General features: G+C 43.7%; 2 protein-coding genes across 2 annotated transcripts in view; one reads left to right on the top strand and one right to left on the bottom strand.

The window, feature by feature from the left end:
• TM2D2 (TM2 domain containing 2) lies at positions 38 to 8614 on the bottom strand. The gene is made up of 4 exons (XM_005698843.3): positions 8170 to 8614; positions 7278 to 7365; positions 4010 to 4125; positions 38 to 2545 (listed from the first exon to the last, which is right to left on the bottom strand). The coding sequence occupies exons 1-4, from the start codon at positions 8394 to 8396 to the stop codon at positions 2332 to 2334; spliced, it is 645 nt and encodes a 214-aa protein (XP_005698900.1). The 5' UTR covers positions 8397 to 8614; the 3' UTR covers positions 38 to 2331.
• The window catches only part of ADAM9 (ADAM metallopeptidase domain 9), a 96394-nt gene continuing 91015 nt past the window's right edge, over positions 8801 to 14179 (top strand). Inside the window, exon 1 of the mRNA XM_005698844.3 lies at positions 8801 to 9094. Within this exon, the coding sequence (XP_005698901.1) occupies positions 8998 to 9094 (97 nt within the window). The 5' untranslated portion in view covers positions 8801 to 8997. The remainder of the gene's footprint in view (positions 9095 to 14179) is intronic.

The following is a 14179-nucleotide window of genomic DNA, read 5'->3' as shown; positions in this document are numbered from 1 at the left end:
AAGGCAAGTAGAAGAAGGACATGGTGCCAGGAAGTCTGGGGAGCTGATAAAATTTTATTTAAAGACAGGAAACAACTGAAAACAGGCAGTTTCTAATTTATCCTTGATGGAAGGACACTTTAGTAATAAAACTTCTTAATAGCCATAAACTGGATATAGTACTACACACACACACACACACATACACCTATCTACCGATATTGAGAAACTGAATCCAGAGTGCAAAGGAAATCACATTTTTAATATTATTCCTTTACTCAGTTCTCCAAGTTTATCACAATTGGCCAGGGTCTGTAAATACAGAGGATGCTCGTCACTTAAAATTCACACTGAAACTAACAAATTTGGATGGTCACAGAGGAATATAGATTCTCAGGTTGTCAGCTAGCAGTGGAAACAATTCTGGTTCCCATCAGCTTTTCTGTGAGGAGGGCTTCTATAAAATATTCTATAAAATAGAAACTTTAATAATTTACAGACTTTTACCTCTTTACCCAAGTTCTTCCTGGAAACATTCATGACCAATGATTTGGAGTCTGAAAGCTGCCACAGTTTATTTTTTAAAAATAACTTTTGATGGGGTTTGTGAATATCTTTAAGGATTTTTTTTTTAAGTGTGAGATGAAGCAGTATTTGTGGTTTAAAGTAGTATCTTATTTGGGGCAGGATTTCAATTTTAGTTTTCCAGATTTTTCTTAAAAGTGAGTTTTTCTTTTTAAAAAGGGGCATCCTTGAACTCTCTTAAGTTCTATGCAGAAATTTTAAGTTTATGTGCATTTTTCTGGGGAGAAGGTTCAATTTCTTCAGGACCCACAGCAATTTAAAATATACTGCCTTAGACTATAGAGATTATAAATAAGAGTCTATCAATTTATAGTTATGAAGAAGTTGAGGTCAATGTGGTACAGAACTTTCAAGACAAAAGAGAATAATCTGTTTTCATTTTTACATAATTGCCTCCATTTAATACCATAAGAAGAGCGGTCATATTAATCAGGGATAATAAAGCTAAAACTTTCAGGAAAACTGCTTCATAATGATAGAGAGTATCCAGTTATTTTAACTGGGATTCTTGGCTTTCATGTCAATTATTACGAGACTAAACTTTGAGCGGTTCTACCTTGATTGTTCCTAGAATTTATATGTTGCCCAAATAGCAGGCTCTTTGTAACCCCCCCCTTTTACTTTACACTTAACAGTTCTTTTCAACTCAGATTGTAAGGGATGGGAACTAAGTTTTTAAAATCACAAGTTTAGAACATTTTTTTTTTATCCCCTGTGATGTGGGAACTTGAAAGCTTGGCTGTCTCTTTCCCTATGACTGACTGCTATAGCCCAATGAGAGACTTTGGTACCATGCTTATTTTGACAAATGTGTCCAGTTTCTTTTTGTTTCCCATAAGTCACATCCTAATTCTATCTAGCACTCAGCAGTAATATCCTTTAAGGAAGAATCTGTTTTTCTTTCCAAGGATGTGAGGCTCTTCATTTTATATTATGTAATCATGAAGAAGAGATTTAGTTACTTGTATGATTTTTTTTTTTTTTAATCAGTCTATAACATGGGCTTTCTAAATTGGTAAATGATACCTTTTCAATAGGAAAATTCTGCCAAGAGGATAGCTGAACCCAGACATGTCTGGAACTGTTGGCTTTCAAAACATAATTGGACATTAGAGGGAATTACTATACTGGATATATTGCCTCTCAGGAGTAATAATGATGAAACAATAGGGTTTATTAATAGCCTCATTTCAGATGCTCAGCTTTAAGCACAACAGATATTGAGTTTCATTCTACCTATTGAAAAATACCCAAACAAGCATTCCAGGTTGGCAACATTCATTCCGCAATTTAAACTCAGAAAGTCAGAATTTCAGCATGTATTAAAATCGACTGCTGTTTCTACTTCTGCTGGACATTTTTGTTGGTTCAGCTTCTGACCTCCACTGCATGAAGACTCAGGGTCACAAAGGCACAGGCCAAAAACATCCTGTTGGGTCCAACTGCTCCAAAGGGTTGATGACATAGCAGCACACAGAAATAAAGAATAAGGTGACACTTCTGCAGCTTATAAGTTAATCACTAGCCTTTATATTCTTGGTACACGAGGAAAGGTACAAACTTGATAGCCACAATACTGTCTGCTTGTCATTTCTAGTCTGCAGGGTCAAATGTGGGTCGAACATCCACAGTCTGAAGCCACCTTCCTAACCAAACCCATTCTCTCCAACGAGGGAAAATACTGGTCAGGCCTGACGTCGAGGAGTTCTGAGCCTGCAGAGATGAGTCCAAGAGCCTTGCCTCTCTGGGCCACAGCAGCAGCTCTTCTTAGTAAATGGTGCACCAATTGCTGCCGTCACTGGGCATCAGCCCTCCAGTGATCAGCAAAATAAGGTCAACAAACCACCAAATCCCAAGTCCTCCAAGGGTCAAGAGCTTCCCCACTGCTGTGCCAGTGTGACCCAGGCAGAAACGATCTACTCCAAAACATCCCAGGAAGAAAGAGTAGAGCAAAGTGGTTATGAAGTAGTGTCCGGTATACCTAGAGAGAGGGAATCAAGAGGAAGATGCTTATCACATGAAAATGAAAACACTTAATGCTTTATTAGTGAATTTCACATAAGTGACAAGATGGGAAGATAGTCCCTCTGTGACTTCTTACCAACCCCCTCTCCCTCAAAGGAAGATCTCTAGTTTGTCTAGATTCTCAAAAAGGTACTTGCTAAGGCATGGAGGGGGCTTCCCAGGTGGCGCTAGTGGTAAAGAACCTGCCTGCACTGCAGGAGACACAAGAGACGTGGGTTGAATCCCTGAGTTGGGAAGATCCCCTGGAGGAGGGCATGGCAACCCACTCCAGTGTTCTTGCCTGGAGAATCCCATGGACAGAGAAGCCTGGCAGGCTACAGTCCATAGGGTCGCACAGAGTCAGACACGACTGAGCGACTCAGCACACACGCACACAAGGTATAGAGGACCCAGAGGAACCAATACAGAGTTGGGCTGGATAAGAAACTATTATGGACATTTACAGGATAGGTATCCTGGTTGGAGTGGTGGCTGGCGCCCATCCCTTTCCTGCGTGGGCTCTTTTCCTGAGGGAGCCTGCAGTTCTGAATGTAGCTCTCTCATGAGGTGTGACCTTCCCTTAAATGAACATTAATCTCCATGCTCCTCTCCTGGCACCTGAAAAATGGGACTTCTTGGAAGGACTTCTGTCTTACATACTGTGATGACATTCAATTTCAGATACTCTAATGGCATCACCTAACACAGGCACAACTCTCCATCAGCGAATGGTATACCTAAGTTCTGTGCCTTCAAGTGGAGTTTACAGAAATAACCCTAATTTGTTTTTTTAAAAGTTAATTAATTTTTGGCTGTGTCAAGTCTCAGTTGCAGCACTCAGGATCTTCACTGTGGTGTGCAGGCTTCTCACTCTTAGCACGTGGGTTCCGTCATTGTGGTGTGTGGGCTTAGCTGCCCTGTGGCAAGTAGGAGCTTAGTTCCTGGACCAGCGATCGAGTCCACATCCCCTGACATTGGAAGGTGGATTCTTAACCCCCGGACCACCAGGGAAGTCTCAATAACCCTAATTTTTCAAGATAATACTGCTTTTCAGGGAGAAAGGCCTGCACTGTTCATAATAAAATCTTTCCTCCTGAAATTCTACAGCTGTTTTCAAAGGATGTATGCCTATCGTAGGAGTTCTGAAGTTGGATCATCTGTTCCACCTCCTTCATTTTGTGGAGACTCTGGGTGGGACAGAGACTCTGGGTGCCCAGAGGTCCTTTAGCTGGTTGATGAAAGGGACATTTAGACAGCCTCTGGCCTCCTGTCTAGTGTCCCCTACGTTATCACCCCATCGCTTGTGTCTGTGGAATATGCACAGCAGTAATCATGCTGCCCGTTTAACACTTAAGGTAAAAGAAAAAAGTCAACATCAAAAGAGGACACAACAGCCCTACCTCCATCTAAGTACCAGCTACACCATGCAGACAGCACTTACTTTATACAAGGTTTGTTCTCTCGGAGGAAGGTCCTCGTGCCGGCACACTCGATTCCCTCCAGGGCCCGGCACTGCACGCGAGTGTGCTCCACATCTCTGTAGGCCTGACCTCCGAACTGCGGGGTAACAACCACAACAGAACAACCAAACTAGCCAGAGCAAACAACACAAATCATCTCTTCATATGAAGTAACAAAAGCTGGCCCAGGACAGTAACTATTCTAACAAAGGTGGGGTAAAGCTGTGCTGAAGAGCGAGGAGTTTAGTGACATACTTCAAGCGATTTTCAATGAGACGATCCTAAATGGACATGTTTTTAAATAAACTCCTTTTCATCCTTTTCATTTTCTTTCCTTGTGACTACCTTCTTTGATAATATAGTACAGAAGTTTAAAATCAGTTTCACTAAATGCCATTTTGGATTAGCGGGACACAGAGCTCTAATTAATCCTACATTTACAGAAGAGAAGAGCACATGAGTGCATAGTTGGGAATGGGTATTCAGAAAGTCAATGTGTAGAGACTATCATACAGAGTGAAGTCAGAAAGAGAAAAATGTCATGTATTAACGCATACATGAGCAGTCTAGACGGAGAAGGCAATGGCACCCCACTCCAGTACTCTTGCCTGGAAAATCCCATGGATGGAGGAGCCTGGTAGGCTGCAGTCCATGGGGTCGCTAAGAGTCGGGCACGACTGAGCGACTTCACTTTCACTTTTTACTTTCATGCATTGGAGAAGGAAATGGCAACCCACTCCAGTATTCTTGCCTGGAGAATCCCAGGGACAGAGGAGCCTCATGGGCTGCTGTCTATGGGGTCCCACAGAGTCGGACACGACTTAAGTGACTTAGCAGCAGCAGCAGTGCAGTCTAGAAGTGTGATACTGATGAACGTATCTGTAGGGCAGAAGTAGAGACACAGATGCAGAGGATGGGCTATGGATGTGGATGTGACGGGGGGGATGGGAAAGGAGAGGAGGGAAGGAACTGAGAGAGCAGCACTGACGCACATACGCTGCCAAGTATAAAACAGCTAGTGGGAAGCTGCTGAATGGCACAGGGAGCTCACCTTGGTGCTCTGTGATGACCTGGGGGTGGGGATGGGCGGTGGGTGGGAGGGAGGCTCGGGAGAGAAGGGACATACGTATACATACAGCTGACTCATGCTGTTGTACAGCAGAAACTAAAACAACACTGCACAGCAATTATACTCCAATTAAAAAAAAGAGTCAATGTGTATTTGAGGTCTATTGGCCCGGATGGAAAAGCATCTGCCTACAATGTGGGAGATCCAGGTTCGATCCTCTGGAGAAGGAAATGGCAACCCACTCCAGTACTCTTAACTGGATAATCCCATGGACGGAGGAGCGTTGTAGGCTACAGTCCATGGGGTCACAAAGAGTCGGACACAACTGAGCGACTTCACTTCTTCACTTCACTTCTTTTACATATATTATAAATGAACATCGTTAGGAAAGAACTCAGCATGTCAACTGACTCAGGACTTTGTGCAGGTCTCGAAACTGTGATATTCAGCTCATATCCATAGTAATGTAACACATCTATATATAAGTTTAAATTCCAGCAAAAAATTTCAGAAGACCTCCGACCCTTTGTGTAACTGAATTCTAGCAGAGGAAGCGCAGCTGGGCATTCTCCACTGGCACCTTATTAAGTGCTTCACTACGTTCTCGCTGGAACATTCCTCAAAGGGAAGTGGGGGGAACGTGAGGATGTTTACTCTTGCCCCTCCCTTGGGACTTGGGGGCCCGAATGCTGACAGTCCCCCAGGACTTCCAGGGGAAGTGACAGTCTGAGCACCTTGACAGGATCAACCCAGTGTTGTAATGAAAATGGGCAAAAGTAAGTATTGTATAGAGATCACTTATTTTTGCCTATTTTCATCGAACCCTGGGTTGATCCTGTCAAGGTGCTCAGACTGATCTCTATATGATACTCTGGGCTTCCCTGGTGACTGGGTAAAGAACCTCTGCCAATGTAAGAGATGAGGGTTCAATCCCTGTGTCAGGAAGATCCCCTGAAGAAGGAAATGGCAACCCACTCCAGTACGCTTGCCTGGGAATTCCCACGGACAGAGGAGCCTGGCGGGCTAGTCCATGGGGTCGCAAAAGAGTTGGTCACGACTTAGTGACTGAACATGAGCATACAATGCTCACTCAAACTTTTATCAATAATTACCCATAGAACAAAATCTCATTGTAGTGAAAATATTTCTTTACTTGTGAGTACAGCAAGAGTTGCCTTTTTGGCCTTGTTACTTTCAGGTTTATTTCCCTGTGTTTGATTTAGTAACAAAGAATATTTTCCCATAATTCTCTTATAGCTGATGGTGTCTTGACTTGTATTATGCAGTGTAATATAACAGAGTGGTGAGTCCACAGAGGGGAGGAAGTATATGAACCTCACTGGGTCTGGGTAGACTGACTAGGAAGTATGCGTCCAGCTTCAGGGATATTATTAATGTAACTGAAGGGCTTCTTTTCATTCTAAGAGGCCATTGTTATCCAAGGCTCCTCCTGAATGCTACAACCCCCTACAAAGACATATAATAATGAAAAGTGAAAGTGTTAGTCACTCAGGGTGTCTGATTCTTTGTGACCCTGTGTAGCCCACCAAACTCCTCTGTCCATGGGGATGTCTAGGCAAGAATACTGGAGTGGGTTGCCATTTCCTTCTCCAGGAGATCTTCCTAACCCAGGGATGGAACCCGGGTCTCCTGTGTTAGCAGGCGGAGTCTTTACCACTGAGCCACCAGGGAAGTATACTGATAGGTCTGATCTATTTCCTAAGGACGTGGTGGAAACTGCTTGCCTAGTGAAAAGAAAGGCCATTGGCAAGAGGAGCTTTGCCCCAAATGCATATGTAACGAAGATACTGCTCAATCCAGCATCAGTTTTAGAAATTGCATAAACCTTCCTTTTGCTCTTTCAGGAAAGTACGTGCCTTGAAGGGTAGTCAGGGGTGATATCTGAGCTTCAAATCCGTCAATCACAATGGCCAAAGGAACCAAAGACAGATTGGTCTTTGCACCTGGGTAGTTTTGGCACAGAGCCTGCTTCTTTCTGAGAAGGCTAAATGTCTTGTTCAGCCACTGACCCTGATCATGCTGGAAATTTTCAGTAACAATAATTTCAATGAATTTTACAAAAAAATAATTTCATACTCCTCATACTTTACTGTAATAGCATTTAGGCAATATTGTTTCTCTATGGAAGAGTTTGCTTATAAAACCAAACAAAAACCCACCTTGAGACAACCATAACCAAGTTCCTGGGATGCTGTTGTGTTTCCAACATGATCCACTGGGTCGTCACATTCAATAAATTCATCGGGTCTGTAAATCACCAGGAAGATCATCATTAAGGTCTTTCTAAATGGCTGTTTACAGGTATATAGTCATAGTAGGCAAGAGACATTTCTGCAAATTTTCTGGGGGTTAATGTCCCTCTGAGTCTTCCCCAAAACAAGAGATTCTATCAATTAGGCTGAAGGACAGCAGGTCAAACAGCCATCCAATGACCCTTTGGTTAAGGCGGGGTGGGGATGAGGGGCGTTTCTGGTCCTTTTTCTACACCGATTCTACCTCTGCCAACGCTTCATCTCTTCCCTAGGCAAACAGCCACAAGGCTATGGGGGCAAAATCCAGGCCAAAGGATTCCCAGCTCTCTCGCATTTTTCAAAAGCCTTTTCTTATTTGACTTAAAAGAGACGTTAAAAGTTTTGACTTGGTTTTGCAACGCTAAGATTACTGCTTTTATTTTTTTAAGGAGGTGCCACGTAGAGGCGTGTGATTTACTCCACTTGCGCACCACTCAGTACCAGCACGAACGAGGGTGTCTCCTGCGGTTAAAGGGAGCAGGTACAACCTCGTACTCTTCTTCCGCAGGCTATATAATGTCACTGTTCAAGGATCAGCCACCGACACAGAGGGGTTTTCCCTTGGAGGAGTGCGTTGAGTGAGAAACCTGTCATGGTTATTTTTCTCCCGCGTGTCGACGATCAGGTAGGTCCTCCAGGTGGAGAGGGACTGGGGGGCGGGGGGAAAGCAGCCTCCCTCCCCCCGTGCCCCCGCACAACCCCCGTGTATCCCAGGGACCCCATCTCCATCGCCACCCGCCTCGAGGACCGCGTAGCTTACAGGTAAGAGCAAAGGATGACTGGAGAGTGGGGGTCGACATACTCCCAGCTCGCAGCGCCGGGGGAGCCCTCCGGGTGGGCGGCGCCAGCGGATGTGAGCTCGGGCTCGGCGGTGGCGTTGTGCGAGTGGCTCCGAGACACACAATGCAGCAGCAGTAGATTTCCCAGCAGCAGAGCCGCCTGGCCGCACAGAAGTAAGTAACTCACCGGGCAACACCCCAGGACCATCTTCCCAGGCCCAGAGGCGTAGACCCGGCCTCAGACCCCCAGTCCCAAGCCGGCAACCGCGGACCCAAGCCCTGCCTGGTCAAGGCCTTTCCGCGGAGCCCCACGCCTCGATGCCAAACAGCCAATGGGAGCTCAGATTTTTACGTCCCGCCCAACTCAGACAGCCAATAAGGAAAGGCTGCGCAGGAGGCGGGCCTTCGTTTCGTTTCTGCGGGTCAATTCCGCTTCTGGGGCTCACGCTCCGCCTTCTTTTCCGTGACGAGTGCTTCTTCCAATAGGCTCCTTCGACCCGCCTCGGAGTAGGCGGGCCTTGAAGCAGGTGGGCGGGGAGAATGACGATGGGCGGGGTCGGCTCCTAAGAGGGTCTGAGGGGACGGGAGAGAAAGGCCGTTCTCACTCGCCCCGGACGGAGCGCTTCGTACGTCAGTCAGGCGAGCGGGCGCCGCGTCGGGAGCGAGCTCGGACCGGAGCCGAGTTGCGTCAGTGCTGAGCGCGCGCGCATCGGTGCCAGCCCGGGGCCCCTGGCGGGGCTGGGGAATCGTGGAGCGGGCGGAGGCAGGGGCGACCGAGTGCTGAGGAGAACCTGCGGGCTCGGGCTGAGATGGGGTCGGGCGTGGGTTCGCCCTCTGAGACTCTCCGCGTCCGGTGGCTGCTCTTGGTGGGCTTGCTGAGCCCGGCCCTCGGCGGGGTTCGGTCAGGTGGGTGTCCACCCCCAGGGACCTCTCGGGATTCCAGTTTCCTAGGGCCGGGATGCTCGGAGTTTTTACCCCGCGGTGCCTGAGAGTGGCGGGGCCTGGCCTGGGCACTGGAACCCGACCCGAGTCGGGAGGCGGAGCCGCTGGGCTGCCTGTGGACCAGGGCTCGGACCCGAGGCTCCGGGTCTGGGCGCCCCCAGTTCTCTTGGGCACTGTTCTCGGGTCTGGTTCCCAGCCCTCGGTCTCTTGCCTAGCAGAGCCTTTTGAGGGTGAGCCCGACCACCAGTCTCGCGCCAAGCTGGGTCCCCCCCACCCCCCAAGACCCTCCCGGGGCGACTCTCGGTCCGACCCCGAACCTCCGGGACTCGGCTGAGAGCTTGGGAAGCTGGCTGAATGCGCGCGGAGGCTTTGAGAAGTGCTTTTGAGAAATGGAGCTGGGGTTTGCTTGCAAGGTAAATGTCACTGGGAAAGAGACCGGGAGATGGAACTTTTTGCTCGAGGTTTTCATGATTTGAAATTTTGACCATCATTTTATTAGCGGAGTCACCAGTAGGTACCACAGGGCTGAATTTAGCGATGAAATAAGAGGAGGGGGTGATTGCGTTTTTTTTTTTTTTTTTTTTTTTTGGGCCATTTTGTTGTTTTAGTAAGAATACTTTTTTTTTTTTGGAAACGAAGTGCTACATTTTTATAGCCAGTCTTTTATCTCCGTTTTTACTGGGTTGGTAATGTCTCAAATCCAGGCAGATAATCCCTACTCTGCTTAAGTCACAGGCTTACGGTAAGAATTGAATCATTTATGTGAAATTGCTTTTGACTTGTGAAGCTTCCCTTAAATACATAAGGTATTTGTATTGGAGATGCTCAGACATAGTGGAAACCTTTAAATCGCCAACACTAGCTTCTTTCTGAAAACACTTTTGTTTTGGCTCGTGTTAAATTATTGTTTGCGTGGCTGTGTTTTCTTTATCAGCCAGAGTATGATGGAGAATGGGGTTTCTACTAAATCTTTATCTTGAGAGTTTTTCAAAGGTGAGGATTTCAGTGCAGGACTAAATTTAGATTTTTTTTCCTCCTTATTTTATTATTTTTCAATTAAGAAAATTTGCACCATTGCAGGAATTTTAAAGCTCTCAGTACTGAAACTTTATTGACTGGGAAGGTACCAAATCTTTTCTATTTGAAACTGTTTTTGCTATGGTGTTCTATTAATACATGGTTAACATTTATCAGCGTTTAAGGGGAAGTAGGTTAAACATCTGGAGTTTTAGTAATCCATGATTCTGTTTGGAATACTTTAAATAAGACTGATTTTTAAAGTTTATGTATTGATTTTTACATTGCTGCCTATAGGTGGATGGAATATCCTTATGTTTTTTAACGACAGCTTTAACAGTTTATAGTTTAACAGTCCCTCACTTAAGCACGTATATGCTTTCAAAATTTAATCAGCCTTCATAGAACACCTATGAACACCGAGCTCAGTGCTTGTGGAGGGGCACAGAGTGACCAAATGTGCTGAGTTTATCTGAAGGATGTAGAGGAAGGTTTTATTGAGAAACTGATATTTGAACTGATCGGTATGGGTGAATATTCAAGGACAGGAATTCAAAGCTGAAGGGTTTTTGCAAGAGTCTAGAGAGATAAGACGGAGAAGGCAATGGCACCCCACTCCAGTTCTCTTGCCTGGAAAATCCCATGGACGGAGGAGCCTGGTGGGCTGCAGTCCATGGGGTCGCTAAGAGTCGGACATGACTGAGCAACTTCACTTTCACTTTTCACTTTCATGCATTGGAGAAGGAAATGGCAACCCACTCCAGTGTTCTTGCCTGGAGAATCCCAGGGATGGGGGAGCCTGGTGGGCTGCCGTCTATGGGGTCGCATAGAGTCGGACACGACTGAAGCGACTTAGCAGTAGCAGCAGCAGAGAGATAAGAACAGGACTAGTTAAGGAATGGTGAGAAGTCACCAGGGGGTCCACCTGAAAGGGAGGCGTGGAAAAAACTAAGTTAAGTTGATACCAGTTGGGGAGAGTCTTCTGTGATGAGCTATGGGATTTGGACTTTACCCTGGAGGAAGTTCTTTGGGCAGGATGGTTTTTAAGTAGGGATGTGGGCTTTTCAGGTGAAGTGGTAAAAGTTTTACAGTGGTAAAGAACCCACCTGCCAGTGCAGGTCAAATGTAAGAGATGTGGGTTCAATCCAAGATCCCTTGGAGGAGGGAATGGCAGCCCACTACAGGATTCTTGCCCGGAGAATCCCATGGACAGAGGGCTGCAAAGAGTTGGACACCACTGAAGCAACTTAGCATGCACTTAGCACGTGGTATAACTTAGATTTGCGATTGCTGTAACTGGCTACACATGGGAGGACAGACTATAGGAGGGAGGGACTGGAGGCTGGGAGAGACCGGTTAAGAGGCTTTGTACTAGTGTGCAGTGAAATCAACTCATGTTTCCCTACGGGAATGTTCTTCTAAAATCAGCTGACCAAATTTTTGCAATACAGGATGTTTAAAACATGCACTGAAACCATTTCAACTAATGAAACAGGAATTTGAATACTCAGTAAGAACCACCCACACATCAGTTACTCTAGGAGTTAAGTAGATTTTGTAGGATTTTTTTTTAATTTTTACTATTTATAACAATTGTGTCAATGAGGAAGTGCAGTATACATTCCAAAAAGCTGACACAGTACACTTAAAAAAAAAACAAAAAACAAAAAACAACTAGGGCTGACAGAGGTAACTTTGTATCATTGAGGGAATTAGGCAGGTATGAAACCTCACTCTTATTTTTTCTTTTAAGGTAGTGATTATGATGTACAGACCTAAATCTTTTTTTCCAAGACTGCAATTCTAGAGGAAATGAGTTTTAAAGCTTACTCATGGTGAATCACTGTAAAATGAACTAGGTGGTAAGAACTTGGTCCATACTAATTTTGTTTTTAAGTGCCTGTGAATTGTTTGAATTTGGTATGTTTGTGCTAAATAGGAGAATGTAGTCTTTTAAATATAAAGATAATTTGTTTCATACTCTTATGTGAGAAAATAAAAGCATTTACAATGAAAATGTGTACAAAACAAGTTGCTGGGTTCCAAGACTGTTTTCCAAACATACTTTGAATTTTACCTTACCAGGAATTACCTGGCGGGCCAGTGATTAGGAACTGGCTTATTTCACCATGGGAAGCATAGGTTCGATCCTTAGTTGGGGAACTAAGGTCCCACAAGCCACGTGGCATAGCCAAATAAAAATAAATAAATAAAATTTACGCTACCAAAGTTGACTATGTATATGTTTTTAAATCCTGCTTTATTGTAGAAACCCCCCAAAGATGCAAGCTCAAAGTAACTGGAAGCTTTTTCTTTGGAATATGACAAATATATGACACAGATAGGCTCATGATATTTCTTTTCTTTTTTTTTTTTTTTCCTTTGATGCCTAGTATACAGCAGAGACTTGGAGTTATGCCATCTTTTGTGTCAGAACTATGGGACTGCCTAATAAGTAAATCCTGGTTCTCTTGGTATCACAGTAACTAACCCCTCCTACTACTCTGCCTTTGAATGGGGCCAACATGGACCCAATTAAAGTTGAATTGTACTTTGAATTGTATAGTCTTGTTCATATGTCAAGATTTTATTGTATCAATAGTTTATTTTTCATTTTGTGATGTGTCATTTCAGTCAAATGGTTTTCCCCAGAGTGAGTTAGGGAATGTGAGAAGTTCACCTATTTTATTCAGTTTTTTAAAAAATATACAGTTGTTTTATATTTGTTTATGTGGATTTAAGAATTAGAGTATATCAGCTTATAGTAAGTAAAAATGATGTTACTGTCAAACATTTGTCATACTGTAGGACAAAACCCATTCCCATACATGGGAAATGCTTCTTTCTCTTTGATTTTTTTTTTTCCTTTTCATGAGATTTTTTTTTATGGTTTAACTTATTTTAGAAAGGATCCTCCCCACCCTTTCCTTTAGTAGTTCCTAAGAACTCTCATACAAGTAGAACCTTAGAAAGCCCATTTCACTTCCTTTGATAAGGTGTGAATCTTGTTATGAATAGAAGCTCCCACCTCAGCTGCTTAAGTTGGGAGGATAAGCAGTGTATGATGTATCAGTACAATAAGTTCTCTTCATGCAAATAAGTTCTGTCCTGAGAGTGCCTTCCTAAGTCCAACAAAGTTAAACTAGGTACCCAACTAACAATCAACTGTATGATACTGTACTGTAATAGGCTTAGAAAACTTTTCACACAAGTATACATAAAAACCAAAAATAAAAACATTTGAAATCTTACAGTACAGTACCTTAAAAACTACAGTAGTGCAGTACAACAGCTGGCATACAGGGACACATTTGCATCTTTGAAAGTTTGCAACTTCAAGGTTCGTATGTAGGGGGCTTATTGTACAGTGAAATATAGCATTGCATTAACATGGACAAATATGTGGGCATGAGGATTTGTGGAAAATTGCTATGAAAGATGTTAATCATAAAAAATAAAGCTTATTTTAGGTAGTGCATGAAAATTTGCAAGTATAAGCTCTAAAGATCAAAAGAGGTCATTTACTGAGTATATTTATTGAATGTCTCTTGCACTAGTACAGGAAACAGGATGAATAATGTACCGCCCTTTGTTTCCAGAAACCTAAATTTCTTGGTAGAGGAATTTAAATCCTCTGTGGTATTAAATCTTATAAATGGTGTTTTTTCCCGAAGGACTGCTTACACACAAACAATGACAAAAGCCCTGTTTGTTTTTAAATGTAAAAATAGGTAAATGTAAAACAAAAGGTGATAATACAAAAAATGTCAGAATATAGGACATAGCAATGGAAATTATGATTATGTTTGAAGATAGCTATTAATGTATATGTTCATTTGGCATTGACCTTGTAAATGGAATGGAAATACATGGCTCAAAATCACAGTGATTTATGAATCTAATTAGTTTCTTTTCCAGAAATAATTCAGACAACAGAATTATCTTCAGTCTGTATGTTGAATCCAGGTTTATTTTCTGTAGTGAAAGTATTTAAGGGTGACTCTTTGTTGACATAGTAGTTGGGAAGGAAAG

The sequence above is a fragment of the Capra hircus genome, chromosome 27 (genome assembly GCF_001704415.2).
Source record: "Capra hircus breed San Clemente chromosome 27, ASM170441v1, whole genome shotgun sequence".
Taxonomy (NCBI): Eukaryota; Metazoa; Chordata; class Mammalia; order Artiodactyla; family Bovidae; genus Capra; species Capra hircus.
The sequence above is the reverse complement of the archived record's forward strand: the minus strand, read 5'-3'. Positions and strand labels throughout refer to the sequence as shown.